Source organism: Diabrotica virgifera, chromosome 1 (genome assembly GCF_917563875.1).
Source record: "Diabrotica virgifera virgifera chromosome 1, PGI_DIABVI_V3a".
Lineage (NCBI taxonomy): Eukaryota > Metazoa > Arthropoda > Insecta > Coleoptera > Chrysomelidae > Diabrotica > Diabrotica virgifera.
The window spans coordinates 112,972,505-112,990,631 of NC_065443.1; the positions used below are offsets into that span (position 1 = coordinate 112,972,505).

Here is an 18,127-nt window from a genome sequence, read left to right on the forward strand (position 1 = left end):
TTATTTGTAAATGTACCGTTTTTCCAAACCCTAATTAATTTCAACACTCTAGTGTGAACACACGCTAGCATCTGTAAACGTACTGTTTTTCCAAACCCTAACCGATTTCAACACCGTAGTGTCAACACGCGCTAGCATTTGTAAATGTACTGTTTTTCCAAACCCTAACTGATTTCAACACCGTAGTGTCTAGACACGCTAGCATCTGTAAATATGCGGCCCGGTGCAAGTACAAGAGGAAGACGGCACATGGAGAATCAGAAGAAACGACGAGGTTAATGAACTGAATGAAGGGTATGACATTGTAAGATTTGTGAAAAGTCAAAGACTGTCATGGCTGGGACATGTTCAGCGACAAGAAGACACGAAAACGACAAATAAGATGTTACAGTGGAAGCCGGTAGGAAGGCGGAAAAAAGGAAGGCCCAAGACGAGATGGTTGGATGACGTGGAAGACCATGAATATAAGACAATGGAGGAGAAGGGCCCAAGAGAGATCTGAATGGAAGGACATAGCCAGACAGGCAAAGACCCATCCAAGGTTATGATGCCAAAAGAAGAAGAAGAAGAACATTATAAAACATAAAAAATCAGTCAAAACCTTTAACACAGAACTTTAATCAAAAATAAAAAGAATTAACAAAATTATAAGTAACAATAATAAATAAAATCAAACAAGATGCTGTATAATATGTCCACCACCAATATCTCTACATAACTTAACCTTTCTTGTTAAGTTGACGTACACTGCAAAGTTGATGTAAACTTGAAAGTATATCTGAATTAAAAATAGACATGCACTGTATAGCTATCTCTGTCGTTCAGAGTCACCTATGGCACAGATTAACCCAACACAGATGCGAAACCCTGGCGATAACTCTGGTACCGAGTTTTGGTAAACTCCTCCCACTTTGAGTTACCAAAAGGGTAGTCGCTTAGTAGCTCTCTTAGTATGTAGGCTTAAGCTTATTGTCAGTTCCTGAATAACCTCGACAGTACATGCGCTTATTGTAGTGTTAAATTGACGGGCTGATTATTGGGAATTTTTTCTATTTATCAAGTGTGTTTAAATAGTTTTCTTATATTTTTAAAAATGGCTGGATATACGTGTATTTGTGAAGGGTGTTCATCTAAGACGGGTCAAGGAATATCATTTTTTAGATTGCCAAAGGATGAAGTAAGGTATGTAGTATCATTAATAAATTGATTTACTTTCTAAATACTGAATAAGCGGCATATTATATCATATTAATTATATTAATCTCGAAACTTACATAAAATGGTTACTCACGCTATGTGAGTTAGAAATAGTTCAAATAGTATTTTTTCAAGCAATATTTTGATAAGTGTGAAAAAAATCCTGTCTTATAACGCCCTGTTATTGAAGATGGTCGAAATAATCTTAAAAAATAAAAGAGATATTAACAAGATATTAAATTTTTATTAAAAAACATCTTATGTTATAGGAGTGAGCTATGGTTAAAAGCTACTAAAAGACAAGATTTGTTAGAGGAGGATTTAACTAGATACAGAATTTGCGAAAAGCATTTTGAAAATAAATTTTTATGCACATCTTCACGACGAAAACTCTTGTATGACAATGCTTTGCCGTCAATTTTTACCGAATCTAAAGATATCTGCGCCAATACGTCTGAGGAGCCGCCGAAAAAAGTTCAAATATTATCTGGTAAAAAATTAGGTAAATATCAATAATTTCAATAATAAAAAGATATGATTTTTCAGATAATAGAATAACGCCTGCGGCGGAAAATTTACAGGTAATATCCTCTAAACAAGTTTCTATCAGCCCCAGTAAGGAAAAAATGGACACATCTCTACAAGAATTACAAAAGATGTTTCCCAGTTATCACCTTCAGTATCATTACAAACACCAGCATCTTTTATGTATAACTTGCCACGTGAATCTAAACTGAAATGTAAGATCAGGTTTTTAAAAAGAAAACTTTTGAATAGAAAAATATGTAAAAAACAAAACGGTACAAAACAAGAGTAAGAGCAGTTTAAAAAATTATGTGACAAATTTCTTAATAAATCATTGGCCGAAATTGTAAAAACTCAGGTACTGTTGCAGAAAAAAGTCCCAAAGGCAAGAAGATATTCTCAGGAATACAAACAATTCGCTCTCACATTATACTTTTTTGGACCCAAAACTTATCACTTTTTGAAAAAAATTCTTTATTTACCAACTAAACGTTGTTTATATAATTAAATTTGATTATATAATTAAATAACTGGAACTTGAAAATTATTATATTAACAATACTTTATCTGGTTTTGTTCTGGAAGGCCATACCTGGAATTCCCAAATTACTGTCACCAAACGACTGTCACTTTTCTAATACCTAGTTTACTTTCTCTTGTTTTGTTAAGGACAAAACTTTGCTTTGTTTTGTTTTGTAGCTAGTTTACTTTCTCTTATTTTGTACCTACCTAGAATTCCCAAAATACCCTATTATATTTATATCGTGTTCACTTCCAAGCAACTTTTTATTATTTTTCAATATACACAGAAATTTAATAAATGACCATTTATATACCTATAAATCTTTAACGATTGTCACTTTTCTAACAGTTAGTTAACTTTCTCTTGTTTTGTTAAGGACATACCTAGAATTCTCAAATTACCTATTTTATTTTTATTTCCCTTTTCGTTTAACACATAAATTTAATCAATGACCAATGTTTTGTTAAGTTTTGTTTGTCTAAATTTTTAGTGTAAATATAGTAAATATCAAATCAGGTGTAAAAGTAAGTATTATGGACCAAATAAACTATTTTGTAAGTTATCAATTCTATTGGTGCAAACACCGGCGCAACAACTATGCTCCTTAGTTTCAAGGTTACCAATTTTTGTACCGGCATCATAGCATAGCTTTCGCATCTGTGTTGGGTTAATCTGTGCCTATGGTGACAATAGTTTTGGATCACACGTTATGATTGTACGTTTTCACTCTTTTTTGATAGAATGCTTTATTATAAATAAAACTGCGAGCTAAATAAATAAAATATCGATATTCTGTAACACTTCTACCGACTATACTTACCTTCTCAATTTACTTAACGTCAAATCGATATGTGGAAATTTATCTTTGAACTTCTCGTTAATCTCTCGTTTCAAATCAGACGGTTTGACGTAGTCAATGACAGATGTGACGTAGGAAGTAAACGTTAGAACAGTCCTGTGTTTCCCGACAATAAGTTCCGGGTCGTCTAGTAGGTCTGGATGATAAATAAATCCTTTTATTAATGTTTCTTCTTTAAGCTCAGATGCGATTGCATTAGATGTATGGGAAGCTATCCTTTGGCCTGGCGTGTCGTATGACAAACATCTGAAAATGACGAAAGTTGTAAATCAATCTCATACAGTGTTGAACTCTAAGGCACATCAAAGAAACATGAAACAAATAAATTATAAAAAAAGTAACAGTTTCATGTGATAAGCTAATCGATAAAACAAAAATAAAATTTGTATAGTCGGCAATGGATAGTGACGTGGTCGTTGCTGTCAGCGCCGCTCTTTAATTGCTTTTTAATATCAAAGAAACGTGAAACATTAAACAAATAAATTGTGAAGAACGAAACCGGTTCATGTTATGTAGTGTAGGAAACAAAGGTTGACTTCGCACAAGTCCGGTGATATTTTTTTTTTCAGTATATCAAGGGGTGCTTTTAATGAGACTAACTTTTTCTTAAAAGATATCGTCCCGGAACATCCATTTTCATCCCTTTAAAGGGGGTAGTTTGTCGTTTTTGCGAAACGTAGCCCTTCGTGTACGTCATTGCAAAAAATTCCTCAATAGAAATATGAAGAAGACTATATTTCCTACAATTTATTCCGCGACAGCATATATCTATCACACACCGTTTAGCGGAGGTGGCGCCCCAAAGTTTTTAAAAAAGATGTTTAAAAAAAATATTTTTCCCTAACCGTAATGGGAATCAAGAAGCAACCCAGCGGAAATTAATCACAAATAGATGTCTGATTTTTTGGTATAGGTTTCATTTAAGGGCAATTGTCCATTTTTTAATTACAAGGTGTTAAATTTTAAAAAAACCCCTTTTTTATATATACCATCTGAACCGCTTATGCTAGCGTAAAAAAACTTTCAGCGATTACCCATGTACAAGTATTATTTACAAATTTGTATAATTCACCCCCCTATTTTCCCCGAAACCACCCAAAAAAAAAGGAAAATGAATAAAGAAAATATGCAAAAATTGACTCTGAAAAGCATTTCTGAGGTTTGCGGCGCCACTGTGCCGTAACGGTTGCTTATACGAAAAAAATGCATAGGACCTTATTTGTAGAGCAAATAGTGGTCTTTAATTCTGTATAAGCGTTGTTTCAAAAAAAAATATATAGGTACATACTGAGAAAATCGTAAAAACATGCTCACCAAACTTATTTTCAGGGATAGGGGTAGTTTCCGCAGGGATGTTGCAATAACCATAATATATAAATGTATTTATAAAAAACCCTACTGATGGAGTAGGATTTTTCCCTACCCCCTTTAAAGGAATCAAAATGGGTATTCCAGGGCAAATCTTTTAAAAAAAGTTAGTCTCATAATAAGCACCCCTTGATATACCAGAAAAAAAATAATACCGGACTTGTGTCGAGTTTGCGAAGTTTAATCTCTGTTTCCTACACTAATATACTAATCAAAGAAACAAAAATAAAATTTGTATATGTAGTAAATAATGGAAAGTGATGATGACGAGGTCGTTGCTGTTGTGGCAACTCTTTTATTACTGTCCAAAAATCATAACCATAGTACATAATATTTGGTTGCAAACGAATTAAATAATCATCTTGCTAAATTTTAATCATTTTATAGAATGAGTATTCAAACATTTACATTGTTTTATTGTGGGTCCTGGTATAAAAAACGATATTTTCTTGTTATTGTCTATTCGAGTACCACTTCAGGTTATAATTATTGTACAACTCTTCGTTCTGCTCCACCACAGAATCCAATACAATATTAAATTCTTGGTCGGCATTCATTTTACGCATGTAATTAATTAGTTAAAACAATGAAACTGATATCGAAAAATAGAACACGTCCTATTTCATGAAACACGTTTCAAGAAGATAAAAATGTTTCATGGGCATGAATCACACTGGTTTCATAGATATGCGGACGTCTATTTGTTTAGCAGTGTTTTATTTCCATGAAACGTGTTTCACGTTTCATGTCTCTTTGGTGTGCGCCTTCGGAAGATAAAAATGTTTCACACGCATGAATCACACTCGTTTCATTGGTATGCGGACTTCTATTTGTTTAGCATTGTTTTATTTTCATGAAACGTGTTTCACGTTTTACGTTTCATGTTTCTTTGATGTGCGGCCTGCCTGAGAGTACATTAAGTTTCATAGGGTACAAAGACAATAGAAAAAAATATTAAAATTAAGTAGATGCCATTGAGGGATCAATAGCAATCAACATACCTATCAAAAAGGAAATCAACAGAAACAGCACTAGACGAGGTAGTTCAGAAAATAAGTCACTCTAGAGATAAAAGGCGCATTTAATAATAACAAATTCTCTGTATGATGCAGCAGCATCAAAAGGAATATCCACTATGGTAACTGGATCGAAGCAATGCTAAAAAAAACTTTCTAACAGACCTGCAAGAAGAGGAGGTTGAAACCAAAACATCTACTAATCGTGTCCACAGGAGGGAGTATAGAAGCCAAGATATTATAACGAATACAAAAAATAATAGCATAAAACAGAATACCACAAGAATAGAGATCAAGCATCCTAATACCTCTCTTCAAAAAAGGAGACAAATCGGTCCCGGAGAATTACAGAGCAATTAACTTATTAAACATAACATTAAAATTAACAACTAAAGTGATAACAAACAAACTGAATGAGATTATAACATTACCAGAAGAATAACAAGGTTTTAAGTCGAGAAGATCATGCACCAACCATATATTTATAATGAGGTAAGTTCAAGAGAAATCATTAGAATACAACAAACCGGCATATTTATGTTTCATCGAACTTAAGAAAGCATTTGACAGGGTCAAATTAAAGGACGTTATCCATTTGTTATACTCAAGAGAGGTACCTCTATGAATAATTAAAAAAAAAAGAATGTGTGTGTACTTTGTACGCACGTAAGAAGTTATACTTCTATTATTTATGATTTTTTCAACGAAATAAATATAGTTTATTTTAATAGTTTATTTGTATTTTACTTAATTATTAAATTAATTTTGATATTACCACTTTCAAAAAATTTCTATTAAAACAATACCAAAAATTAAAAAAAAAAAAAAAAAAAAGAATAAGAATCGTCCGGGTCCGGATTTGAACCCGGTACCTCCGCGATATGTAGTCGAATGCTCTACCAATAACAGAGCAGGGCTATGTTTATACGACTTCTCGGACGTAATTACAAACCACGGTGATAAATAGATCAAGTGAAGTATAAAAATATAAAAATACTTATTATCTTACTCAAGGAAGACAAATCCAAAGACACAAAAATTATAATAAATAAATCACTAATATATTCTTTTCAAACCTTATTTGCACTGATACGTACATAACTTGAAATATTTAGCAACTAATAACAACATACTGTCTGTGTGCGCATGCGCCCAGAATAATAAAAATTCACTCTCAATCGCGCCTAAAGAAGTATAACTTCAATACAAATTCACTCTCAATCGCGCGAAAGAAGTATAACTTCAAAAGAAAAGAAAAAAAGAATCGTCCGTGTCCGGATTTGAACCCTGGACCTCCGCGATCTGTAGTCGAATGCTCTACCAATAACCCATCGCGGCTTTGTGTACACGACTTCTCGGACGTTATTACAAACCACGGTGACAAATAGACCAAGTGAAGTATAACAATATAAAAATGTTTAGTACTTATTATCTTACTCCCTTCTTCTTCTTTAAGTACAGTGCCCAAATTTTTAGGCGTGGGTAGCTTCCATAACAATTTGCCGATATCATTCTCGATCTTGTGCGGCATGTAACAATTGATCTGCTGATAAGCCAGTCCATTGACGAAGGTTTCGGAGCCATGAATATTTCTTTCGACCAATTCCTCTTTTTCCGTCGATCTTTCCATTGAGTATTAACTGCAGCATCCTGTATCTGCTACCTCTCATTATATGCCCCAGATATTCAAGTTTTCTATTTTTTATCATCTTCATTAAGTCACCTTCGCCTTGACCTACTCTGTTTAAGACTTCTCTGTTTGAAATGCGTTGAACCCAAGATATTCTGAGCATTCTACGATACGACCACATCTCAAAGGCTTCTAATTTGTTCATCATGTTAACCTTCATGATCCAGGTTTCACATCCATATAGTAATACAGGATACACATAACATTTTAGGAACTTGATTCTTAGTTGTAAGTTCAGCTGAGAGTTGCTCAGAATAGATCTAAGTTTCATAAATGCTCCTCTTGCAATTTCTATACGAGTTTTAATTTCTTCATCCGGATTTAGTGTCTCGTTTATCCAACATCCTAGGTATTTAAAATGGTTAACTTTTGTTATTGATTCATCATTGACAATTAGTTGCATAGGGCCGACGTCTTGTTTACTAACCACAAGTAACTTTGTCTTTGTTGCATTTATGCTAAGTCCGTTATTGGAGCATTCTCTAGTGACTCGATCTATAAGGAATTGAAGATCTTCGATATTTTCAGCCATGATCGCGATGTCGTCTGCATATCTGATGTTGTTAATAGTTTCTCCCCCGATTCGAACTCCACATTGTCCTTCCAAGGCTTCATTAAAAATTATTTCTGAGTATACGTTAAACAAAGTTGGGGATAACACACAACCCTGTCTGACACCTCTTTGAATGCAAATTTTGTCTGTTTCTTTGCCGTCTACCAGAATAGAAGCTTCTTGATTCCAATATAGATGTTGTAAAAGTCTCAGATCTTTATCGTCTATTCCAATCATTTCTAGATATTCAAACAACCTATCATGTTGAACTCTATCAAACGCCTTCTCAAAATCTATAAAGCAGACGTAAATTGGTTTCTGTACTTCCCATGATCGTTGAAGTAATGTTAACATTGAGAACAAAGCTTCCCTTGTTCCCAATCCTTCTCTGAAACCGAATTGTTTGTTTCCCATTGTCTCTTCACATTTCTGCTTGATTCTATTAAGAATTATCTTAAGAAGTAGCTTGAGAGAGTGGCTCATGAGACTAATTAGTCTAAAGTCTTTACATGATGATGTATTAGGCTTTTTTGGGAGTGGAATAAATGTAGACTCTAACCATATCTGTGGCATCATGCCAGTCTCGTATATATGGTTATAAATGTTTGTTAGTTGTGAGACATTGTCGTCATCCAGAAGTTTGAGCCAGTCTGATGGTATTTGGTCAGGGCCTGGAGATTTCCCATTTTTGCTCTGTTTGATGGCTTTCTCTACTTCCGCTTTTAAAATACTAGGACCAGTATTCGTATACTTTGTGGTGTTAAGTGGTGGCCTCGTATCCAGGAAGAGCTCTTTTATATAGTTAGTCCATTCTTCCTTTTTTTCATCCAAGTCGAGAATTTGGAACCTTTGGAGTTTCTCATAAAGTGAGGAGTTCTTTTTCTCTGAGTGTAGGTAATTTCTTTAAGCTTTTTATGTATACTAAACTCGTCATGTTTTCTTTGTAGTTCTTCCATTTCACGACATCTTTGTTCCATCCAGTCCTCTTTTGCTCGCTTAACCTCGTATCTTATTTGTCGATATATCTCTCTATACCGAATCTCGTCTTTGTTTTTCCAATTTCTTCTTTGTTGAATAAGGTCTAGTATTTTATCGGTCATCCAATCCTTTTTCTTTATTGGGTCTTTTTCTGGTTTCAAAACTTCGTTTGCTATAGTGACCATGGCGGAATTCATGATATCTAGATTTTGACCGATATTTTCTTGTCCAGATCTTTCTAACTGTTTTTTAATCTCACGAATTATCTTATTTCCGAAGTCATCTGATATTACGGCATTTCTTAGGAGTCGAGTATTAGGTTTCTTCTGCGTTGTGGGGGCTTTTATTCTTTTTAGTTTTAGTTTGAATCCAGCACAGAGCAGATTATGGTTAGTTGCTGCGTCTGCACTTGGGTATGTTTTTGCAGATGTAATACTGTTTCTAAACCTTCTATTAATGATAATGTAGTCAATTTGATTTCTGACTATCTTTCCCTCTTGATCAGCTGGAGATTTCCAGGTATATAGTCGTCTTTTAGGTTGCTGAAACAAAGTATTTGCTATAATGCATTTCTCTTCTTGGCAGAACTGTATTAGTCTTTGCCCTCTTTCGTTCCTTTCTCCAAGTCTTTACTTTCCGGTTATATCTTGTGTGATTTCGGCACCAACTTTTGAGTTGAAGTCTCCCATAATAATTGTAGCTTCATGTTTTTTTGTGCTCCGGAGAATTTGTTTAATTTGGCTGTAGAATTGCTCAATTTCTTCATCTGGTTTGTCAGCTGTTGGCGCATAGACTTGTATTATATTAATATTCAGTAGTTTATTTTGCAGCTGAATCATCATGATACGATCATTGAAAGGGACGAAATTTCGGATACAGTTACGAATTTCTTCTTTGACAATGATTGCTACTCCGTTACGTCTGGGTCCTTCTGCCTTTCCCGAGTGGTATACAATGTATCCATTACTCTCAAATATGTTTGACCCTAGCCATTTCGTCTCGCATATACCTAGGATAGGAATGTCTAGTCTGGCCATTTCTAGCTGAATATTTTGTAATTTCGCACCTTCAAACATAGTTATTACGTTCCACGTAGCTATCTTGTGGATTTCCACGACACGGGGTTTTCGTGTGTTGACGACCTGAGAGGCCCCGTGGTCTGGTTGTGATCTTCCTCCCCTGCCGGATCTTGGATTCCGAAGTCCATGATCATTAAATGTATCTATAGTTTCCTTATCTGTCATGGGAAGCTGTACTAGAGATATCCACAAGGATCTTTAATGTAGTGGTTTCTCCTGGCCTTCTACATCCTGATGCCGTTGACCATTTCCTGGTTCCTCCGCCTTTGAGACCGATTTCTCGGTCTCAGGACAACAGAGTGCCCTACCACTCACCAACTCATCCGCCCGAAGCCGTTGGTCAGTCCCGAGGAAGACAAATCCAAAGACACAAAAATTATAATAAATATATTTACTAAAAACACTAACATACTCTTTTCAAACCTTATGTGCGCTGATACATACATAACTTGAATGATTTAGCAACATTCTGTCTGCGTGCGCATGCGCCCAGAATAATAAAAATTCACTCTCAATCGCGCCTAAAGAAGTATAACTTCAAAAAACGAAAACATCTACCAGCAGAACACAATAAAATTAAAAGTAGAAGATGAACTAACTGACCCAATTGAAGCTGGAAATTGGATAAAACAGGGAGATTCCCTATCCCGTCCTTTATGTTGAACTTAATCCTTAATCATGGATGAAATAATAAAAAAATTAGGAACTAAAAAAGGATAACAAATGGGAGATAAACAACTTAAAAAATACTCTGCTATGCAGACCATGCAATACTAATCTCTCAAGTGAAGATGATTTACAACGTATGCTGCACCAATTTAATATAACCGCAAGAAAATTGAATATGTTTATTTCCACAAAAAAGACAAAATGCTTGGTTATAACAGCAAATCTAATAAGATGTAAATTAGAGCAGGAGAGTCAGATAACAGAACAAGTGATGGAGTTTAAATATCTAGGCATCACACTATCTAGCTACGGAAAGCTCGAAATAAAAGTGGAAGATCAAGTGAATAGAGCAAACAGAGCCGCAAATTGTCTGAATATGACTAAAAATATCGGAAAAGAAAGGCAGAATTTACAGAACAGTCATCAGACACTGTGTCTGAGTAACTTGGAACCATATGGGAAACTTTTTTAATATCAATTTTACGGAAAAAAGTTATTCTTCATAAAGTGCTCTGCATAGTCTAAAACCTAAGATGCAATCATCAGATATCAAATTTTATCAATAATATACGAGGTATGTCCAAAAATATGAATTTCGCTCAAGAGTAAAGTGCCTTTATATTTCACAATATCAAAAATTGTTATTAAGAAAAGTTGTTTGTAATTAAAAATTATGATATAATATACATTTACAGTCTTCTAATTGAAAAAAAAATAAAATTTTCCTCAAATTACGGAAACCCAACATCATTTTTATTTAAGATAACTCAGTTATTATTAATTTTGCGAAAAAAAGTTATTCTTTATAAAAATGTCTCAATAGTCAAAAAACTAAGATGCAATCATAATATATCAATTTTTTTCAGTTTTATACGAGGTATGTCAAAAAATATGAATTTCGCTCAAGAGTAAATACCTTTATAGTTCACAATATTTCAACTGGAAGGATGCAATCGCATATTGAAACATAGTTTTTAATTCTGAACAACTTTTTATAATAACAAATTTCAATATTGTGAAAAATAAAGGTACTTTACTCTTCAGCGAAATTCATATTTTTGACATACCTCGTATAAAATTGACAAAATTTAATATCTTATAATTTTATCTTAGTTGTTAGACTATGCAGAACGTTTTATAAAGAATAACTTTTTTTCGTAAAATTAATAACGGAGCTATCATAAATAAAAATGATGTTGGATGTCCGTGATTTGAGGAACATTTTCAAAAATTTTTTTTTTCAATTTGAAGAGTGTAAATGCAAATTATAACATAATTTTTAATTACAAACAACTTTCCTCAATGACAATTTTCGATATTGTGAAATATAAAGGCACTTTACTCTTGAGCGAAATTCATTTTTTGACATATCTCGTATACTGTTGATAAAATTTGATATCTGATGATTGCGTCTTAGGTTTTAGACTATGCAGAGCACTTTATAAAGAATAACTTTTTTTCATAAAATTGATATTAAAAAAGTTTCCCATATGGTTCCAAGTTACGCAGACACACTGTATACGCGGCACAAATACAATCTGAGACAGAGAGGACACAAAGATTGCTCGAAACAGCATAGATGAAAACCTTTCAAAAAATCGATGGTAAGACTCCATGGGACAGAGCTAGAAGTACAGATATACGACGGAGATGCAAGGTGGATACCATTAATAACTGGGTAAGAAACAGAAGAATAGAATGGAACGACCACATAAGCCAAATGACAACAAATGGTAAGGATGGCGAGAGACGGTTCCCCAATAGGAAGACGATCAGTGGGAAGACCACAAAAACGATGGAACGACAACTTACTGGAGGCACATTGAAAAAACAGACAGCGTCATGTCTATACAAAAAGAAGAAGAACTTACCTTGAAACAAAATGTCGTGCGTTTCGTTTAAGAGGATCGAGCGACTGATCCGTGGGATCGTCAATGGTGTTTCTTTTCAAAACCACATCCTTTGGATACTTCGAAGGTTCCAGTAAATATCCATAAGATTCTTCTTGCTAAAATTATAAACTCTTCACTAAAACTGTTTAAATATTGTATTCAAAAATAGTTATTAACTTAATATGATTGAGGACAGTTGAACGGTTTGCTTTGATAGTCAATATTCTCTTTGCCTTTATCCCTTTGGGGGGTTGGCCTCCTTAATTATATTTCTCTATAAGTTTCTATCTTGGGTCATACCAACATCAATCCCCTTTACTGACATGTCCTGCCTAAGCGTCTTCCCTCAGGTCTTCTTTGGCCTTCACCTCCTACTCGTCTCAGGAACCCGTAGATCAGCAATTTTTCGCATTGGATAATTAAAGTCTTGAACATGACCAAATTATTTTATGCACCATCATTTTGGCATCAGTTGGTGCCACCCCTAGACTTCCACTAGCATAATATATGAATTCGTAATATGTATCTAAAATTAGTTAGTTAGAGCTGAAACATTGCTCATCACTTATTACGCTGGCTTCCCACGATCCGCAATATCGCGGACGGACGCGGACCAGCTCGCACCGACGCACCGTGGAGAGTGTCTCGTATGTGGTAGGGTAGCACAGACACGTCTGTGCTGGTGCGTGATATTCGTCGAGAGTCGGTAGTGTTGGAAAATTCTCAAGAATGAAAAATCAGAGAATATTCTCGATATGGGAGAATATTCTCGATATGGAGAATTTTCTGAGAATGAACCCCATGACGCACTTAAAAATATTGTTGAAGATGAAAAATAGGGTTTTAAAAATCATGATCTTATATACAAAATTATGAGACGAAACAACAGTGTTCTTTGTATATAAAAAAATACAAAAACAACAGAAAGCACAAAATTTCTTTGATAAAAAAATGAAATTTTCTTCTTAACAGCAAATAATCGATGTGGTATGATAAAAGATGGGACCTCAGATTCAGCTATTTCTATCGTTAGCTCATCCTAGTCATCTACAATCTGCATTTCAATGTACTGATGAGTTGTGGGATTTTGTTTTTCACGAGTGGCCAGCTCAGTCATGGATTGGTCTACGTCTAACAATTTTAAATTGTGAGCAATAAAAGTTACCTTACGAGCCCGTTCAGCAGTGAGCCGGTTTCTTTTAGAGGAGTGGATAAAAAAACCATAAGTACTGAAACTTCTTTTAGTCGCTGCACTGGATGAAAGCATGCTTAATTATCAACTACTATTTTAGTTAATTTTGTTCCGAAACATGTACCTTTTCACCATATGATTAAGTCTTGTTTTTCAATTGATTTTAGAACGTATGGTTTTCCATAAAATCCCTCCTTCAACCGATAAAGTGCCAAATCTGCCATTATTTCAGCCGACTCATCACCATATTTTAAAGTTGCTAAATTATCTACAAACTCAGTTTCAACTTGTTCTTCTCTGCTTAAATGAACACCATTCAAAATATTTGCACGTTAATATTGCACCAAAACAATAAATATTGACACTGTCAACACCCTTGCTAGTGGTTCATGGGATTGGCAAAAACAATATACCTACATATTTTTTAAATTATAATAATTTGACCCGTATCTAGTTTTTATTTTTGTTTCGGTTTTTGAAAATATAGAAAAATTTTGCCGAGAATATTCTCGAGAGAATTTTCTGGCCGAGAATATTCTCGTTCTCGAGAATATTCTCTTCTAACATCACTAAGAGTCGGTAAGATCAAAGGTTCGGTATGGGCCCGTGCGACGCGGTCCGAGCGCGTCCGTGTTTTAACAGACTGCAAGTCAGAAGTTGTTCATTCGATGACGCGAGTAGTTGTCTGTGGCGTTGCTAAAGTTTATTGCAGTTGTTTTTGCGAGTTTGTTGCTAAAAATATAGAATGGACGAACTAATTTTTGATTTTTAAATCTGTATCAAAATAAACCAACTTTATGGAACTCTAAAGCGCCAGAGCATAAGAACAGGAACGATATAATACACTCACAGGCACAAAATTCCGCCACCCAAAATTTTTGATTAAGTTTGACAATCTATAACTTTATTATTTGTACTCCGATTTTCAAGGTTCTTGCATTAATTTCTAGGTACATGTATTGATGTCATTTTTTATTATTCCGGTAACAAAAATTTTTTGCTTAGATGGCATTATACGGGGGTGAATGGAAGCGTTGTATTTTCTCCTAATTTTAAAAAATTCTGTGGAAAAATTGGAGGGCTGATTTTGTTTCATACTCCTCTTGTATTATCCTGGAGGTATCACTAAGGTTTTGTTTTTTTGATTATCCGAATATCTCTTTTCTTGTAACAGCTGTAAATAAAAACACTGCTTGGAAGGTTTTTTAATTAAAAATATCAAACGCACTAATATTAACAAAATAAAACAAAATTAACAACAAAACAAGACAATTCAATAGCGGGTATGTCCACCTCTTGCAGCAACGACTGCTCGCAATCTGTTTGGCATCGAATAAAGATGTCCTTGCCTGGGGAATAGCCCGATATTCCTCTACCAGGGCCATAACTGTACCAAATTTTCTGGAGGCCTAGGATGACGGCGAATAGCTTTTTTTAATTCATTCCATAAATACTCAATAGGGTTGAGATCTGGGCTGCATGCGGGCCATTCTAATATTATCAATCCACCCTCTATTTTATTCAACCAGTGTTTTTATTTACAAAAAATGGTACAGCTCTTACAAGAAAAGAGATATTCGGATAATTCAAAAAACAAAATTTTAGTGATGCCTCCGGGATAATATGACAGGACTATGAAACAAAATCAGCTCTTCAATTTTTCCACAGAATGTTTTAAAGTTAGAAGAAAATACAACGCTTCCATTCACCCCCGTACAATGCCACGCAAGTAAATTTTTTGTGTTACCGGAATAATACCAAACGATATCAATACATGTACCTACAAACCGGTGCAAGGATCTTGAAAATCAGAGTACAAATAATAAAGTTATAAATGTTCAAACTAATAAAACATTTTGGGTGGTGGAATTTTGTGCCGGTGAGTGTATAATGTATGATGCATGGGATAAAGAATCAATTAAAATTAAAGGATAGTACTGTTTAGATTAAAGAGTTTATAAAAGAAGCGAGTTAAATGGTTAAATCACACTACACAGACGGACCTACCACAGAATGTCACGGACTATTAGACTAAGAGCCGCTATAGGTGAAATTTCTTAATCATTTTAGGCACGACGGGACCCTATAACTTAAATAGTAGAACCTAAAAGAAAACATTTGAGCACTGTGTCGTCACTTTTCAATGGCACATGCGTCTACAGTGGCGCATCAAACTTTCCACTTATGGACGGGATACATAAATTAAAAAAATACCCTCCTTCATTACCAGAATTTAATTTTTTTCATTTTTTTAAGTTCTATGTGATTAAGACATAATATTCATCGTAATTTAAACCCACCACCCCCTTCTCCCTGCCCCCACCATCAAAAACTTTATTTTTCGACTTTATTTTTTTTTTGGTGGAATGCAATCAATTTTAAAATTTCAAAAAATTCACACACATAGTTAAGGCTTTTATAAAACACGTCTATTTTTTATAGACCTGTAGGTTGAGTGTACATAACCTCAAAAAAATTTTAAAATTTTTTTTTTGGAAAAAAGTATATAACTTTTTTTTGGGGATAGCTGCAGATCTAATTTTTTCTTAGTCTTGTGTATTTTATCAAGCACTATATTTCTAATTTTTTTCAGATTTTTCTGTAACGCTGGTCACCTTCAAAAATCCAAAAAACTGTTTTTTAAGGGGGTTTTGGGGGGTTTGAACGTGTTTTTCTGATTTTTAAATATTCTAAAGAACTCAGTTACTTCAAGTTACATATAACCTATAAAAACAAAATTGATTTGATATATTATGAAGTCTATCAAATAGGGAAAATCCCCCAAAACTCCCCAAAAAACAGTTTTTCGGATTTTTGAAGGTGGGGAGCCTTACGGAAAAATCTGAAAAAAACTAAAAAATATAGTGTTTGATAAAACACATGAGATTAAGAAAAAATTAGACCTGCAGCTATTCCTCAAAAAAAGTTATACGCTTTTTTGAAAAAAAAATTTTCTTTTAATTTTTTGAGGTTATGTACACTCTACCTATGGGTCTATAAAAAATAGGCATGTTTTATAAAAGCCTCAGCTATGCGTGTGAATTTTTTGAAATTTTAAAATTGATTGCATCCCACCAAAAAAAAATAAAAACGAAAAATGAAGTTTTTGATGGTGGGGGCAGGGGGAAGGGGGTGGTGGGTTAAAATTACGCTGAATCCTATGTGTTAATCACATAAAAATAAAAAAATAAAAAAAATTGAATTCTGTTAGTCAGGGAGGGTAACTTTTAATTTATTTATCCCGTCCATAAGTGGAAAGTTTGATGCGCCACTGTCGACGCATGTGCCACTGAAAAGTGACGGCACAGTGTTCAAACGTTTTCTTTTAGGTTCTACTATTTAAGTTATAGGGTCCCATCGTGCCTAAAATGATTAAGAAATTTCACCTATAGCGGCTCTTAGTCTATATGGGAAGAGCTCTGTCTGCAGTGCGTTGCCGTCTGTGGTCGTCGGCTGTGTGTGATGAATTGTAGAATTGCAGACCGTGGAAAGGAGGTTACATAAACCATTCAAAGTTGAAACATTAGTCATAAAACATCTAAAGTGCTTATTTCGATTATGTTACAGACTTTATCTAAACATAAACCATTCAAAGTTGAAACATTAGTCATAAAACATCTAAAGTGCTTATTTCGATTATGTTACAGACTTTATCTAAACAAACATTTTAAGTGGAAGGAGGCATACCTTCATATTTTCATGTAACTTTCCTGTTTAGTATAAATAAATTCATTTCTTTCACACAGTGTTTTTATCAAACTATCCATGAAAGAGCGAGGATCTCAAAATTGGATAGTAGAAAACGAATAGGTATACATTTTGTTTATCCTGTTGTTTCATACAGTGAGTACTCTTACCACAAACTACTGTATTACAGATCACCTTGAAATTATTATTCAAAAAGACAAAAGATGATTCTTAGATTCTTACCTGACCATCTCTAGCTCTTGCGATGCCAAGTGAATCATATGGATCAAAACCATCCCCAGAAGTAGACAAAGGTCGGTTGCCAGATGCTGTTCTCTTGCGTTGTGCTTCTCTCGTCAGATTTGCCCTACGAAATATGTCAGTACATATATTTATTTATTGTAAATTTCTAATTAATATACTCGTACACATATAATTTTTCGTAAGTTTTCTATAACTTCGTTTTTCAATACCATTTTTTATACCAGCGGACACCTACCTAATAGTGATGTTGAAAAAGTAACTATTCGTTACAAAGTACTCGTTACTTGCGAATACCGAAAGTAACGATTACTATTCAGAGAAACAAATCGTTACTTTGATTACTCTGATTACTTCGTACCAATCGTTGATTACTTTGATTACTCTGATTACTTTGATTACTCTGATTACTTTGATTACTCTGATTACTTTGATTACTTTGATTACTCTGATTACTTTGATTACTCTGATTATTTCGATTACCCTGATTACTTTGATTACTCTGATTACTCTGATTACTTTGATTACTCTAATTACTTTGATTACTCTGATTACTTTGATTACTCTGATTACTCTGATTACTTTGATTACTCTGATTACTTTGATTACTCTGATTACTTCGTTACTTCGTACCAATC

At 34.1% G+C, this 18,127-nt stretch overlaps 1 protein-coding gene across 2 annotated transcripts in view; it reads right to left on the reverse strand.

Annotated features, from left to right (window-relative positions):
* The window catches only part of LOC114331153 (CDK5 and ABL1 enzyme substrate 1), a 56,769-nt gene that overhangs the window by 23,079 nt on the left and 15,563 nt on the right, over positions 1 to 18,127 (reverse strand). For both annotated transcript variants that reach the window (XM_050659063.1, XM_028280635.2), the window contains exons 3-5: positions 17,472 to 17,595; positions 12,329 to 12,465; positions 3,066 to 3,350 (exon numbers count right to left, since the gene is read on the reverse strand). In XM_050659063.1, coding sequence (XP_050515020.1) covers positions 3,066 to 3,350; positions 12,329 to 12,465; positions 17,472 to 17,595 — 546 coding nt within the window. The remainder of the gene's footprint in view (positions 1 to 3,065; positions 3,351 to 12,328; positions 12,466 to 17,471; positions 17,596 to 18,127) is intronic.